Below are 14,281 nucleotides of genomic sequence, written 5' to 3' on the forward strand. Positions count from 1 at the left end.
ATTATCAATGTACAAGGTCCTATCAAGTTTAGTTCCCTACCCCTCTCAGTTCCTAACAAATGATAAAACTGACCTCTACCCTCCTCTTCACTCCATCCCCAAGCAACTTGGAGCCTTAATAGAATCTACAGATTTGGTAACCAGTTCTCAAGTCCTGTGGCTGAAGATGAATTCAATAAGGGTGGCACAACTCAGTTTTGTCTTCTGTATTGTGTATTTGAGTCTTCTGTATTCTGTATATACTTTATGGTGAACACTTTGTGTTTGAATATTTGTGTGCCAAATGAAGCCTGTTTTGTCTAAATTCCTGTTTTGCAAGGTGCAGTCATCTCTCTCTTTCTCTCTGTTTTTCTCTTTCTTTCTGTCTCTCTCCGCCTCTCTCTCTCTCAGTGCATGTGGTAGGGGCTTGAGGAGGGGTTAAGGGTAAAAGGTGGAAGAAAAAACAGGATCAAGGGTAGCCTGCAGCATAGGCATAAAGTCTTTGTTAATAGAACAAAGATAATCTATGACATGAGCAGTTTATAAACAGATGCTGGGAAGAAGATTTAGGAAATAAGGGAGGCAAATTAAAGTATGTTTTTATAAAACCTAGTAACACGGATGCCATGTATTTGATTACTACTTCACTCTACTTTTAGACAAATTTCATCTGTATAAACCTTTCTCTTTTTCTCTCCAAGTACAGATTTATTGTGGAAAAGTGTTCAAACTGTAGATCAGAATTATGGCAAGGGATCTGTAAACCTGCATTTCCGGTTTCAGTGAGCAAAAATAAGGCAGCCCTTAGGTCATTCATTCATTTAACTTAGCAATGTTTACGGAGTGCTTCCTAATATGTACTAGGCAAGGTGGTAGGTTATGACATCCACTGCCTTGTGGAGGGATCTGGTAAGATCTGGAAGACATTCCAGTGTCTCTTTGTATGAACATTCTGAAGCTGCCTTTGTCCTTGTGGAATTGATTTTCTTTTCTTTTCTTTTTTTTTTTTTTTTGAGACAGGGTCTCGCTTTGTTGCCCAGGCTGGAGTGCAGTGATGCAGTCACAGCTCATGCAGCCTTGACCTCCTGAGCTCAAGTGATCCTCCCACCTCAGACTCCCAAGTAGCTGGGACCACAGGTGTGTGCCACCATGCCTGGCTTTTTTTTTTTTTTTTTTGTAGAGATGGGGTGTCATTGTGATGCCCAGGCTGGTCTCAAATTCTGGGACTCAAGCAGTCCTCCCACCTCAGCCTCCCAAAGTGCTGGGATGACAGGTATGAGCCACCATGCTCAGCCTGCTTTCTTAGTGTTTTGTTTTGTTTTGTTTTGAGATGGAGTTTTGCTCTTGTTGCCCAGGCTGGAGTGCAATGGCACAATCTCGGCTCACTGCAACCTCCGCCTCCTGGGTTCAAGTGATTCTTCTGCCTCAGCCTTCTGAATAGCTGGGATTACAGGCATGTACCACCATACCCGGCTAATTTTGTATTTTTAGTAGAGACAGGGTTTCTCCATGTTGGTCAGGCTGTTCTCGAACTCCCGACCTCAGGTGATCCGCCTGCCTCTGCCTCCCAAAGTGCTGGGATTACAGGCATGAGCCATTGCACCCAGCCGCTTTCCTGTTTTAAGTTGAATACTAGTTGTCTTTGAGCAGCTTTATTTCAAAGAGTCCTGAGATTATAGTACCTTCCAATTTGGAAATGTGATGTAGTAAAGGAGCTATTCACTATAAAGTGTGCCCTTCAGTGTTCATGCATAAAACATCAAAATTACAGTTAATTAGCAGATAGGATATTGGTGGGGATATTTAAAAATTATATTTAAACAAAAAAATGAGCATAATTTAAGTAACCAGTATATGAGAATCTTAAGTTAATACTTTTTTTCCAGCTTTTAAGATAATTATAGTTGCAGGAATTTGCAAAGATAGTACAGAGAAGTCTCATGTACCCTTCACCTAGTTTTCCCCATTGATTACACATTATATAATTCTAGTACAATAGCAACTCCAGGAAATTGATATTGGTATAAAGTGTGTGTGTGTGTGTGTGTGTGTGTGTATATGGTACTGTCACTTTATCGTGTGTAGATTCCTGTAATCATCACCGCAATCAAGATACAGAATTATTCCATCACCACAAAGATCTGCCTTTGGCTGTTCATTCATAGTCACACCCATTCCCCTCCTCTCTTGCCATCCTTAACCTCTGACAACTGTTTATCAGCCCTCCATTTCTATAATTTTGTCATTTCAAGAATGTTACGTAAAAGGATGCATATAGTATATAACCTTTTGATACGGGCTTTTTACAACCAAGCATAATGCACTTGAGATCCATTCAAGTTGTTCTGTGTACCAGGACCATAGTTTATTCTTCTTCTTTGCTGAGTAGTATTCCATGGAATGAATATACTGTGGTTTGTTTAACCATTCACTATTTGTAGGACATTTTGGTTGTTTTCAGGTTTGGTTGTTATAAATAAAGCTGCAATGAGCAATTGTACAGAGGTTTTTGTGTAGACATAAGTTTTTATTTCTCTGGGATAAATGTCAGGAGTGTGATTGGTAGATTGTACAGTAATTGCATGTTTAGTTTTAAAAAACTGCCAAACTGTGTTTTGTTTTTGTTTTTTTCTTTGAGACGAAATCTTGTTCTGTCGCCCAAGCTGGAGTGCAATGGTGCAGTCTCGGCTCACTGCAACCTCCGCCTCCCAGGTTCAAGTGATTCTCCTGCCTCAGCCACCCAAGTAGCTGGGATTACAGGTGTCCACCACCATGCCTTGCTAATTTTTGTATTTTTAGTAGAGATGGGGTTTCACCATGTTGTCGAGGCTGGTCTTGAACCTTGACCTCAGGTGATCCACTCACCTCAGCCTGCCAAAATGCTGGGATTACAGGCATGAGCCACTGCGCCTGGCCCAAACTTTTCTACAGTATACAATTTTACAGTCCAGTAATGCATGAGAGATCCAGTTTCTCTCCATGCTTGCCAGTGTTTGATACTGTCACTATTTATCATTTTAGCTGTTCTGATGGGTAGGTAGTATTATTTCATTGGGGTGTCAAGTTGCATTTTCATAATAGCTCAATATCTTTTCATGCTCTGATTTGCCATCCATATATCCTCTTTGGTGAAATGTCTGTATGTGCATTTTTCCCATTTTAAAATTGGATTGTTTGTGTTTTTTCACTGTTGAATTTCAAGAGTTCTTTATACATTCTAGGTTTGAGTTGCTTATCAGATATGTGGTTTACAGATATTTTCTCCCAGTTTCTAGCTTGTCTTTTCATCCTCTTCACATGGGCTTTCCTAGAGAAACAAAACTGAAAAGTGTTCAATTTTGTTGCAGTCCAGTTTTCTGAATTATCTTGCGGATTATGCTTTTGGTGTCATATCTAAGAGCTCCTCACCAAGTCATAGGTCCTGAAGATTTCCTCCTATGTTTTCTTCCAGTTTTATAGTTTTATTTTTCATATTTAAATCTATGATAAATTTTGAGTTAATTTTTATGTAAGATGTGAGGTTTAGGTCAAGATTCTTTATTTTTACTCCCGGCACTATTTGTAGAAAAGACTACCCTTCCTCCCTTAAATTACTTTTGCACTTTGTAAAAAATCAGTTAGATATACTTATGTAAGTATATTTTTGGGTTCTGTATTCTGTTTCATTGATCTATGTCTATTCCTCCAACAATACCACACAATCTTGATTACTATAGCTATATAATAAGTCTTGAAGTAGGATAGCATGGTTTTTCCTATTTTATTCTTTTTTCAGAATTGCTTTAGCTATTTTAGTTTCTTTGCCTTTCCATATGCATTTTAGAATAATCTTATCTATAGCCACAAACTCTCTTGCTTATTTTTTTTTTCCAGTAGTTGCATTAAACCTGTATGTCAATTTGGGGGAGAATTGACATCTTTGCTTTGTTGACTCTTCCAATCCATAAAACATGATATATCTCCCCATTTAGCACTTTGATTTCAGGAATATTTTGTAGTTTTCAGCATACAAGTTCTGTATATGTTTTGTTAGGTTTACATCTAAGTATTTTATTTAAAAAATTATAGCTTTATTGAGATTATTTTTAGAGTGATTATAAATGGTATTTAAATTTTGGTTTCCATATGTTCATTGTTAGTATATAGAAATATATTTTTTTAGATTAAGTATCACTCCAAAGAACCAACTTTTTGTTTCATTGATTTTTCTCTATTTTTAAAATTTTCCATTTCATTGATTTTTTTTTTTTTTTTTTTTTTTTTTGAGACGGAGTCTCGGTCTGTCGCCCAGGCTGGAGTGCAGTGGCGCAATCTCGGCTCACTGCAAGCTCCGCCTCCCGGGTTCACGCCATTCTCATTCTCCTGCCTCAGCCTCTCCGAGTAGCTGGGACTACAGGCTCCCGCCACCACGCTCGGCTAATTTTTTGTATTTTTAGTAGAGACGGGGTTTCACCGTGGTCTCGATCTCCTGACCTCGTGATCCGCCCGCGTCGGCCTCCCAAGTGCTGGGATTACAAGCATGAGCCACCGCGCCCGGCCCCATTTCATTGATTTCTACCCTATTATTTCCTTCCATGTTTATGATTTAAGTTTATTTTGCTCTTCTTCTAGTTTCTTGACCTGTGAGCTTAAATTATTGTTTTGAGACTTTTCTTCTTTTGGAATGTACATATTTAGTGCTATGGATTTCCCTCTCAGTACTGTTTTAGCTGTGTGCCACAAATTTTGATATATTTTCATTTTCATCTAGTTCAATGTATTTTTTAAATTTCCTTTATATTTCCTTTTTAACTTACGGATTATTTAAAAGTGTGTGTTTAATTTTCAAGTGTTTGGAGGTTTTCATTACCTTTCTGTTATTAATTTATAATATGATTACATTGTGGTCATATAACACACTTTGTATAAATTCTTTTAAATTTATTGAGGTTTGTCTTATAGCCCAGGATATGGTCTATCTTGGTAGACATTCTGTGGTTTCTTGACTTAAACTCCTGTCCTCAGCAGTCCTCCCACCTCAGCCTCCCAGAGGGCTGAGATTACAGGTATGAGCCACTGTGTCCAGCCTATTCTGTGGGGTCTTCAAAGGAATTCTTCTGTTGTTGGATGGAATATTATAAATGATGATTATATCCTTTAGTTGATAGTGTTTTTTAGTTCTTTTTTTAAATCTTTGCTGATTTCTGTTTACTTGTCTTATCAATTTTTGAGGTGGAGGTGATTGAAGTCTCCAGCTGTAACTATGGATTTGTCTATTCGTCCTTTGACTTTATTAGTTTTTGCTTCACTTATTTACATCTTTGAAGTTTGGTGCAAACACATTTAGGATTATTATGCCTTCTTGGTGGACTTACTCTTTTATCAGTATGTAATATCCTTCTTTGCTCTGAAGTCTATCTGATGATAATATAACTCTTGCTTCTTTTCATTAATGTTCGCATGCTATTTTTTTCCATCCATTTACTTTCAACCTACCTGTATTGTTATATTGGAGGTGAATTTCATGTAGATAGTATATAATTGGGTCATGTCTTTTATCTGCTGTCAGTCTCTGTCTTCAATTGTCATATTTAGACCATTTACATTTAATGTAATCATTGATACATATTAGGGAATAAGTCTGCCCTTTTTTGTTTTGTGTTTGTTCTGTTTGTTGTTGCTGTTGTTATTTCTCCATTTTCTTTTCCTTGACTTCTTGTGGGTAATTTGAACATTTTAAAATAATTGCATTTTAGGCCAGGCCTAGTGGCTCATGCCTGTAATCCCAGTACTTTGGGAAGCTGAGATAGGAGGATTGCTTGAGACCAGGAATTCAAGACCAGCTGTGGCAACATAGCAAGATCCTGTCTCTACAAAATATATCTTTTAAAAAATTAGCTGGGTATAGCGGTACATGTCTGTAGTCTCAGCTACTTGGGAGGCTGAGGCAGAAGGATCACTTGAGTCTTGAGGCTGAGGCAGAAGGATGACTTGAGGTTGAGGCAGCAGTGAGCCGTGATTGTGCCACTGCATTCCAGACTGGGTGACAGAGTGAGACCCTGTCTCAAAAAATAATAATTTCATTTTATAATGTATAGTGTTTTTTAGTATATCTCTTTGTATAGTTTTTTAGTGGGGTGTATATGTGTTTGTGTGTGAGTGTGTGTATGACTTGTCATGGTCTCCTGATGTGTTTTACTATTTCAAATGAAATGTAGAAACTTTACCTCCTTTTATGTCTTTGAACCCTCCCATTTATAATTGTCTTAAATATTTCCTTTACGTATGTTGAGAACCACATGAGACATTATAATTATTGCATCATTCACCAAACATAATTTAGAAAACTCATGGGAGAATAATCTGTCATATTTTAAAAAGTTTTTACCCTTTCTATTGTTCTTTCTTTCTAATGTTCCAGGATTTCTTCTTTTATCATTTCCTTTCTGTTTAGAGAACTTCTTGACAAATTCCTTTAATGTTCCTTCATCTAAGTATGCTTTAATTTTTCTTTTATTCCTTTTTTTTTTTTTTTTTTTTTTTGAGACAAGGTCTTGCTATGTTGCCTAGGCTGGACTTGAACTCCTGGGGCTCAAGTAGTGTAGCTGGGACTACAGGCACACGCCACTGCACCTGGCTGCTTGAAGGATATTTTTGCTGAATACAGGATTCTGGGTTGGCAGTTCTTTTCTTTTAGTATTTGAAAAATGTGCTACTTCCTTTTGGCCTCCATGTTTTCTGTGAGAAATTTGCTGTCATTTGAATTGTTTTCCCCTTATAGGTAAGGTATTATTTTTCTCTTGCTGCTTTCAAGATTTTTTCTTTGTCTTTAGTTTTCATAAGTTGGGCTTCTGTCTGTGTGCTGGCATGGGTTTCTTGGGTTTATCCTTTCTGAGATTTGTTCAGTTTCTTGTATCTCTGGGCATAATGTCTTTTGCACAGTTTGGGAAATATTCAGAAATTATTTCTTTGAATACTTTTTCAGCCCTGTCTTCTTTCTTTTGTCCTCCAGGACTCAAGTAACATGAATATTTGGTCATTTTTTAGAGTCTCACAGGTCTCCAAGTCTCTGTGAAATATTTTTCAATCTAATTCCTCTTATATTGTTCAGATTGAGTAATTTCTATGTTCTGTCTTCCTGTTTACTCATTCATTCTTCTCCCCCCCTCCATATTTCTATTGAACCCATTCATTGCATTTTTTACTTTAGTTAATTAATTACTTTATTTATTTTCATACAGATGGGGGTCTCATTATGTTGCCCAGGCTGGTCTCAAACTCCTGGTCTCAAGTGATCCTCTTGCCTTGGCCTCCCAAAGCATTAGGATTATAGATGTAAGCTACTGCACCTGGCCTCAGTTTTGCTTTTTGTTTTTTTGTTTTTGATGGAGTCTCGCTCTGTAGCCCAGGCTGGAGTGCAGTGGCATGATCTTTGCTCACTGCCATCTCAGCCTCCCGGATACAAGCCATTCTCCTGCCTCAGCCTCCCAAGTATCTGAGACTACAGGTGTGTGCCACCATGCCCGGCTAATTTTTGTATTTTTAATAGCGACGAGGTTTTACTGTGTTGGCCAGGCTGTCGAACTCCTGACCTCAAGTGATCCACCTGCCTTGGCCTACCAAAGTACCAGGATTACATGCATGAGCCACTGTGCCTGGCCTCCTTGGTTTATTTTTAATTCTAGGATCCCCATTTAGTTTTTATATCTTTTGTTTCTTTACTGAGAGTTTTTATTTTTCATTTTTTAAAAGTGGCTGGGTGTGGTGGCTCACCCCTATAATCCCACCAATTTGAGAGGCCAAGGTGGGAGGATCACATGAGCCTGAGAGTTCAAGATGAGCCTGAGCAACATAGCGAGACCCCGTGTCTACAAAAAAAAAAGTAGTGGTGTGTGCCTGTATTCCCAGCTATTCAGGATGCTAAGGTGGAAGGATTGCTTGAGCCCTGGAGATCGAGGCTACAGTGAGCCATGATTGCACTGCTGCATTGTAGCCTGGGAAACAGTTTATAATTGCCCATTGAAGCATTTTTATGGTGGCTGTTTTAAACTCTTTGTTAGATAATTCTAATATCTCTGTCATCTTGATGTTGGCATCAATTAATGTCTCTTCTCATTGAAGCTGACATTTTTCTGGTTCTTAGTATAGCCAGTGATTTTCTATTGAAACTTACATTTTGGATGTTATGAGATCTGAATCTTACTAAAACCTTCTGTTTTAGCTGGCCCTTCTGGACACCACTCCAGCAGGGGAAGCGAGGGACTGTCTTATTACTACTTAATGGAAGTAGAAGTCCAGGTTCCCTATGTGGCCTCTGTTAACACCCTGGGGGAAAGGGGCTGCTCATCGTTGCCTGGGAGAGATAGGAATTCTATCTACCCAGTGACACAGTGGGAGAGAATGGCTCATTACTGCCCTCTAGCCCCCTACTTGGCCTTCTCTGATGCTACCCTGGCAGGATGGGAGGTGGAGAATGGGGCACCTTGTTACTGCAGGGCATTGGTGGAAGTCTAGGCTCTTCACTTGGCCTTCGTTGGCAGGTGTGTGGTGGCTATGGTTTTTTTGTGATGTCTGGCTGGAGTAGAGCAGTTTTTTATCTGCAGGTTTTTTGTTTTGCTATGCTTTACCTTTTCTAGTTTTTTTGACTGAAGAAAACAAAGTTTTTTTGGCTTTTTTTTTTTTTTTGGTCTGTACCCATTGGCATTTCTTGCTAGATTCTCCAACACTCAGTCTGTGATATGTGAGACAAACAAACAAACAAACAAATAAGAAAAAACAAACTCAGTAGACTCACAGTTGTGTCATTCCTCAGACCCCAAGGTCCCTAGCCAGTCTTCTTCCTTCTTCTCCACCTTTCAGAATTTCTATTTTTATTTTTGAGACAGGTTCTCACTCTGTCACCTAGGTTGGAGTGCAGTGGCACAATCTCGGCTCACTGTAACCTCTCCCTCCCGGGTTCAAGCGATTCTCGTGCCTCAGCCTCCTGAGTAGCTGGGATTACAGGTGTGTGCCACCATGCCTGGCTAATTTTTGTATTTTTAGTAGAGATGGGGTTTCACCATGTTGGCCAGGCTGGTCAGAATTTTTAAATGTTTATTTTATATATAATGTCCAGGGTATTTCATGGGAGAAGTAGGGAAAAATACTTCTACTTCATCTTTCCAGAAACAGAAGTTCATTCTATTTTGAGCAGTGATCAGATCTCTTATTTGAGTACAGGCTGTCTCATAATAGCTCATAACCTGAATTCACAAATATCAAATCCCTGTAAAGATAAGCCCCTTCCTTTTTGTATTATATTTTTTCCATCTTTTGGAATACAAAGTATATTTTTACAAAGGAAAATAACGTCAAGGATGTTGTCTTCATTCTTAGACTCTTCCGTGGCAGCCTATAAAATCTTTTAACCCTTCAGGCAGCTGCCATCCTGTACATTCACATACACTCACAAATATGCACAAGCAAGTTAGTATCACAGTGTCATCTTCATTAAACCATCACAAATATTTAAAAAAGACTTTTAAAAAATAAATGTGAGTTTCACTAGTTTGCAGTACTAGTAACTTGATAGAACTGAAAAACAGGAGGAGTATTTATTTATCTTGAATACTAATGTTTGAGGAAAAGCAAGTTTGATCACCAAAGGATAGGATGGAGAAGTAGAGAACCTGGATGGGACATTTGGGTCCTTTAGAGAGTGGTAAAACTAGTTCTTCTGATTACCATCTCTTGGAAATGTCACCCTTTTCTTTTTTATTGGCTTAAGACAATACTTGGCATAAGGTAGATGCTCCATAAAGACAGAACTACACAGGATGTTTTGGAATTGACAGTTGGAGTCACTGCACACTGCTTTCCTTTAGAGGGGCATACAATTTACTCGGCCCCCAAAAAAGTACCTTTCTTATTTTGCTTTGGGGTGTTTCTGTCCTGTCTCTAACTGTTTTGGTATCTCATTGACTGTCTCTTTTTGGCCTCAATGTCTTCATATCTTGGCTTATGGTTCTTGTTGGAGTTATTGTTGAGAGCCTAAGCCCTGGTCTCAAATTGATCTTGTAGCCTTTCCCTATGTCTGTCAGGGCTTTGTGCCCCGTAACTCTTTTTAAAAAATGTTTTAAAATTAAATATTTCAAATACTTACGAAAGTATAGAAGATAGAACAATTAACCTCTCTACATTTGTCCCCTGATTCCCTTTGTGGTGCCTTGAGGTCTCATTGGCCAGGTGTCTGCTGTAGAACCCACAGTGTCTTCTGGCAGTTGACCTGGTCCTGCCATTGGTGCTGCAAACTTAGTAGCTTTTATGTGTGGGCGTATTTTTCCTGGGACTTTTCACATTTTACTCCCCAATGGAAGGTGTGGAGAAATGGGTCAAATGGACTGTGTAGGTTCTGTTGGCTGGTAGCCTAATTTTTCTTTTTGCCTCCTTTGTGTTTTTATATCACTGCAGTTTCTACATGTATATTGTGGTAATAATTATTCATTCATTCATCCATTCCAGACATGGTCTTTATTCTTAGAACTTACATTTAGGTAGTGGAAATGCAAAATCAGTAAAATAGAGAACAAAGAGGTAGGTTTCCTAAGAATTTAAAAGAAGGAGAAAGTACTTCCAGCTGGACAAGTCTGAGAAGGTGGATTTGAGACAGTCTTCGACTTGGAGTTGGATATGGAGAGATCAAAGGAGTGGCATTGCAGACACAAGTGAAGAATGCATAGAGGTACAGAGATGAAAAGTAGTGTGCATCTTGGGGTTCTGAGATAAAGAACTGAGATGCCAAATAAGGTTGCATCCCTAGAATTGTTTGGAAGAGAGGTCCACTGGTATTCTGTTATCATCCTATCAAGTAAAGGGCCTGGTAGTAGAGGATCCTATCAAGTAGAGGATTTGTGAAATAGGATGTGCGGACACATCCTATTGGAAAGACTCATCTGAGCTGTAATGGCCACCTCACTAATCCCTAATTGCAGGACTGCCACTCACAGATGTATAGGTTATGCCCTGAACAAGCACCCTGCAGAGTTAACAGATAGGGCTAAAACACAGCCAGGCTCTGCCAGCAGAAATGGTGCAGGCCTGTTTCCACCAAGAGAGGCATCCTTTTCTAATTTGCCCAAGGCACCACGAGGGTTCAGATCTGTTTCTTAATGGTAGTCACATATCATGGTATTCACATATCACTGTAATATGATTTGCTAAATGATTGCCTTTAGCCATCTGTAGGGACTCAGTCATCACTTTGAAGACTGACTCTATATCAAACATTCACAGAAATTCAGAAGGACATGATCTAGAGGTTTCATTTTTGCCCTCTACTCTCCTTGTCACCAGCATTAGGTTAGATGCTCAGAATCTCTCCACCTTATTCTATCTCCTTGCAAGTGAGGATATGGCAGCTAAACTGCTTAGTGCCTATCTCCATGGGTGACCTGAAGTTCACAGGTCACTGACATCAATCCTTGCTGCTTCGGTGTCTGGTGCTTCCTGACTCTTTAGGGCTGTCTTGCTCTGGGTCCTGCTACCTGCCGTTACTACTGTTGGTCCTGAGCCCTCTGGTCCTGCGTCCGTTCTTCTCTATTCCTTTCCCCATCATCCCAGTTGGCTTAATTCTGGAAAGGGAGAGACTCATTAGAGAAAAAGAAAAAGAGAATTACAAGTGCAGAAAAGGCAGGGAGGATAATGAAGGGAGGAAAATTTGGAGTGATGTAGCAGTAGAGGCCAGGGAAATAACAATAAAAGCAACATTTGCAATTATAGTGAGAATGAGGGTGAAAAACCCTAGAGTGGGCATTTCACAGGTGGGGGTATTTCTGGCACTGTCATTTGAGCCTCAGTAACAAGGTGACCTTGCTTTCCTCAGGTGTCCTCATGACTTCTCTTGTGGACCATGTCCATGATCTTTTTTGCCTGCGTGGTACGGGTAAGGGATGGACTGCCCCTCTCGGCCTCTACTGATTTTTACCACACCCAAGATTTTTTGGAATGGAGGAGACGGCTCAAGAATTTAGCCTTGCGACTGGCCCAGTATCCAGGTCGAGGTTCTGCAGAAGGCTGTGACTTTAGTATACAGTAAGTGAGCATATTCACTTTTTCAGAATATTAGCAAAATTTGGATTACTTTTAACTACATGTAGTGGTAATCTTATGCTGATCACATTGTGTATTAAAAGTAGATCTAGCATCAGTAGTCTGAAGTCATGTGTGTCTACAACAGAATCATAAAAGAAATGGGTTTTCTTAGAGCCTTAGGGATGGCTGCTCCAACTTTTTTTTTTTTTTTCTTTTGAGACAGAGTTTCGCTCTGTCACCCAGGCTGGAGTGCAGTGGCACCATCTTGGCTCACTGCAACCTCCACCTCCTGGGTTCAAGCAGTTCTCATGCCTCAGCCTCCTGGGTAGCTCGGATTATAGGCGCACGCCACAATGCCCAGCTAATTTTTATATTTTTAGTAGGGATGGGGTTTCACCATGTTGCCCAGGCTGGTCTCGAATTCGTGATCTCAGGTGATCCACCTGCCTTGACCTCTCAGAGTACCGGTATTACAAGTGTGAGCCACTGCGACCAGCCATGGCTGCTCCAGCTCTTAACTTCTGTTAGTGGAGTGCCCATGAGCATTGGGAGACCTGGGTTCATGTCTTTAGTTTTGTAGTTTTTTCTTCACTAGATTCAGGGGAAGAGAAAAGGTAAGGAGGGAGGAGATACTAGATTATAATGTTGGGGAGGGAAAATAATGAGAGTTAGAAAGCCAAGAAAATAAGAAAAAAATTTCATTTATACTTTATTTATACCTTTGCTTTTTAATTTTTTTACTTTTTTATGTTTTAATTTTTCACTTTTTAATTTTTAGTTTTTTATTTTTTTGAGACAGTTTTGCCCTTGTGGCCCAGGCTGGAGTGCAGTGGCAAACTCTCTGCACACTGCAACCTCTGCCTCCTGGGTTCAAGTGATTCTTCTGCTTCAGCCTCCTGAGTAGCTGGGATTATTTATAGACACCTACCACCACACCCGGCTAATTTTTGAATTTTTTAGTAGAGATGGAGTTTCATCATGTTGGCCAGGCTGCTCTTGAACTCCTGACCTCAGGTGATCTGCCCACCTTGGCCTCCCAAAGTGCTGGGATTACAGGCGTGAGCCACTGTGCCCGGTCATTTTTAAATTTTTATTATGTGACAGGAGCGGGGGAGTGAAAAATAAGTGAGAGTAGGCCTCTCTTCTCAAGGAACTTAAAGTCTAACAAGATAACAAGAGAAATATACAACTAACTATAATACAGTGGGGAAAATGTTCCATTAGAAGTAGGAATCAAGTGATTACAATAATCCTGGTTACAATAACTGATATTATTGAGTGTTTTCTATATGCCAGGCACTATTCTGTGTTTTATGTGGCTAATGATGTAGGTAATAGTGTTAACACCTGTTTTGCAGAGGAGGAAACTGAGGTAAAAAAAAACTTAACTAAGGTTACACTGTTAGTAACTGGTCAGCCCAGGATTTGAATGCAGGCAGTTAGGCACCAAAGTCTGCTTCTTTTTTTTTTTTTTTTTTTTTTTTTTGAGAGGGAGTCTCGTTCTGTCCCCCAGGCTGGAGTGCAGTGGCGCGATCTCAGCTCACTGCAAGCTCCGCCTCCCGGGTTCACGCCATTCTCCTGCCTCAGCCTCTCCGAGTAGCTGGGACTACAGGCGCCCGCCACCACGCCCGGCTAATTTTTTGTATTTTTAGTAGAGACGGGGTTTCACCGTGGTCTCGATCTCCTGACCTCGTGATCCGCCCGCCTCGGCCTCCCAAAGTGCTGGGATTACAAGCGTGAGCCACCGCACCCGGCCTTGAATAGTAAATTTTTAGTTGACCTGCTAAGCTGAGGTCCTTTTAGGGGAATTCAGTCTCAGAATTATAAAAACAAAAGGAAAGGTCCAGGCCTGACACCAGGCTAGGTGGTAATGTCAGGCTAGAAGGGCCGTGTCCTGAATGGGGTGACAAATAATAGGCACATGCAGCTGTCACCTGGTGATGTGGGCTCTGGATGTTCAGAAGCAAACACTGAGTTGCACCTGCCCACATGTGCAGCCCCTTTCTCTGGGGGCCTGAACATGCTGTCCTTGATGGTCTCTCCTTTACTATGCTGAGATTAACTGATTTGTACTGTACTTCAAATAGGAAAGCTTTTCTCTGTTAAAGGCTATTTTTCACAGAAAAAATAAGTCTAAGACTTCAGATTTAAATCCTGGATACTTCAGTAGTATTTTTGAAAAAGGAATAAAAAATGTTCTACTCATTTGTAATTTTTAATTAAATATATACCATTATTTTCGCAGAGGAAACAG

General features: G+C 39.9%; 1 protein-coding gene across 2 annotated transcripts in view; it reads left to right on the forward strand.

Annotated features, from left to right (window-relative positions):
* The window catches only part of SEC22C (SEC22 homolog C, vesicle trafficking protein), a 33,954-nt gene that overhangs the window by 1,715 nt on the left and 17,958 nt on the right, over positions 1-14,281 (forward strand). For both annotated transcript variants that reach the window (XM_032161950.2, XM_032161949.2), the window contains exon 2: positions 11,819-12,027. In XM_032161950.2, the coding sequence (XP_032017841.1) occupies positions 11,846-12,027 (182 nt within the window). In that variant the 5' untranslated portion in view covers positions 11,819-11,845. The remainder of the gene's footprint in view (positions 1-11,818; positions 12,028-14,281) is intronic.

This window comes from Hylobates moloch, unplaced genomic scaffold (genome assembly GCF_009828535.3).
Source record: "Hylobates moloch isolate HMO894 unplaced genomic scaffold, HMol_V3 SCAFFOLD_8, whole genome shotgun sequence".
Lineage (NCBI taxonomy): Eukaryota > Metazoa > Chordata > Mammalia > Primates > Hylobatidae > Hylobates > Hylobates moloch.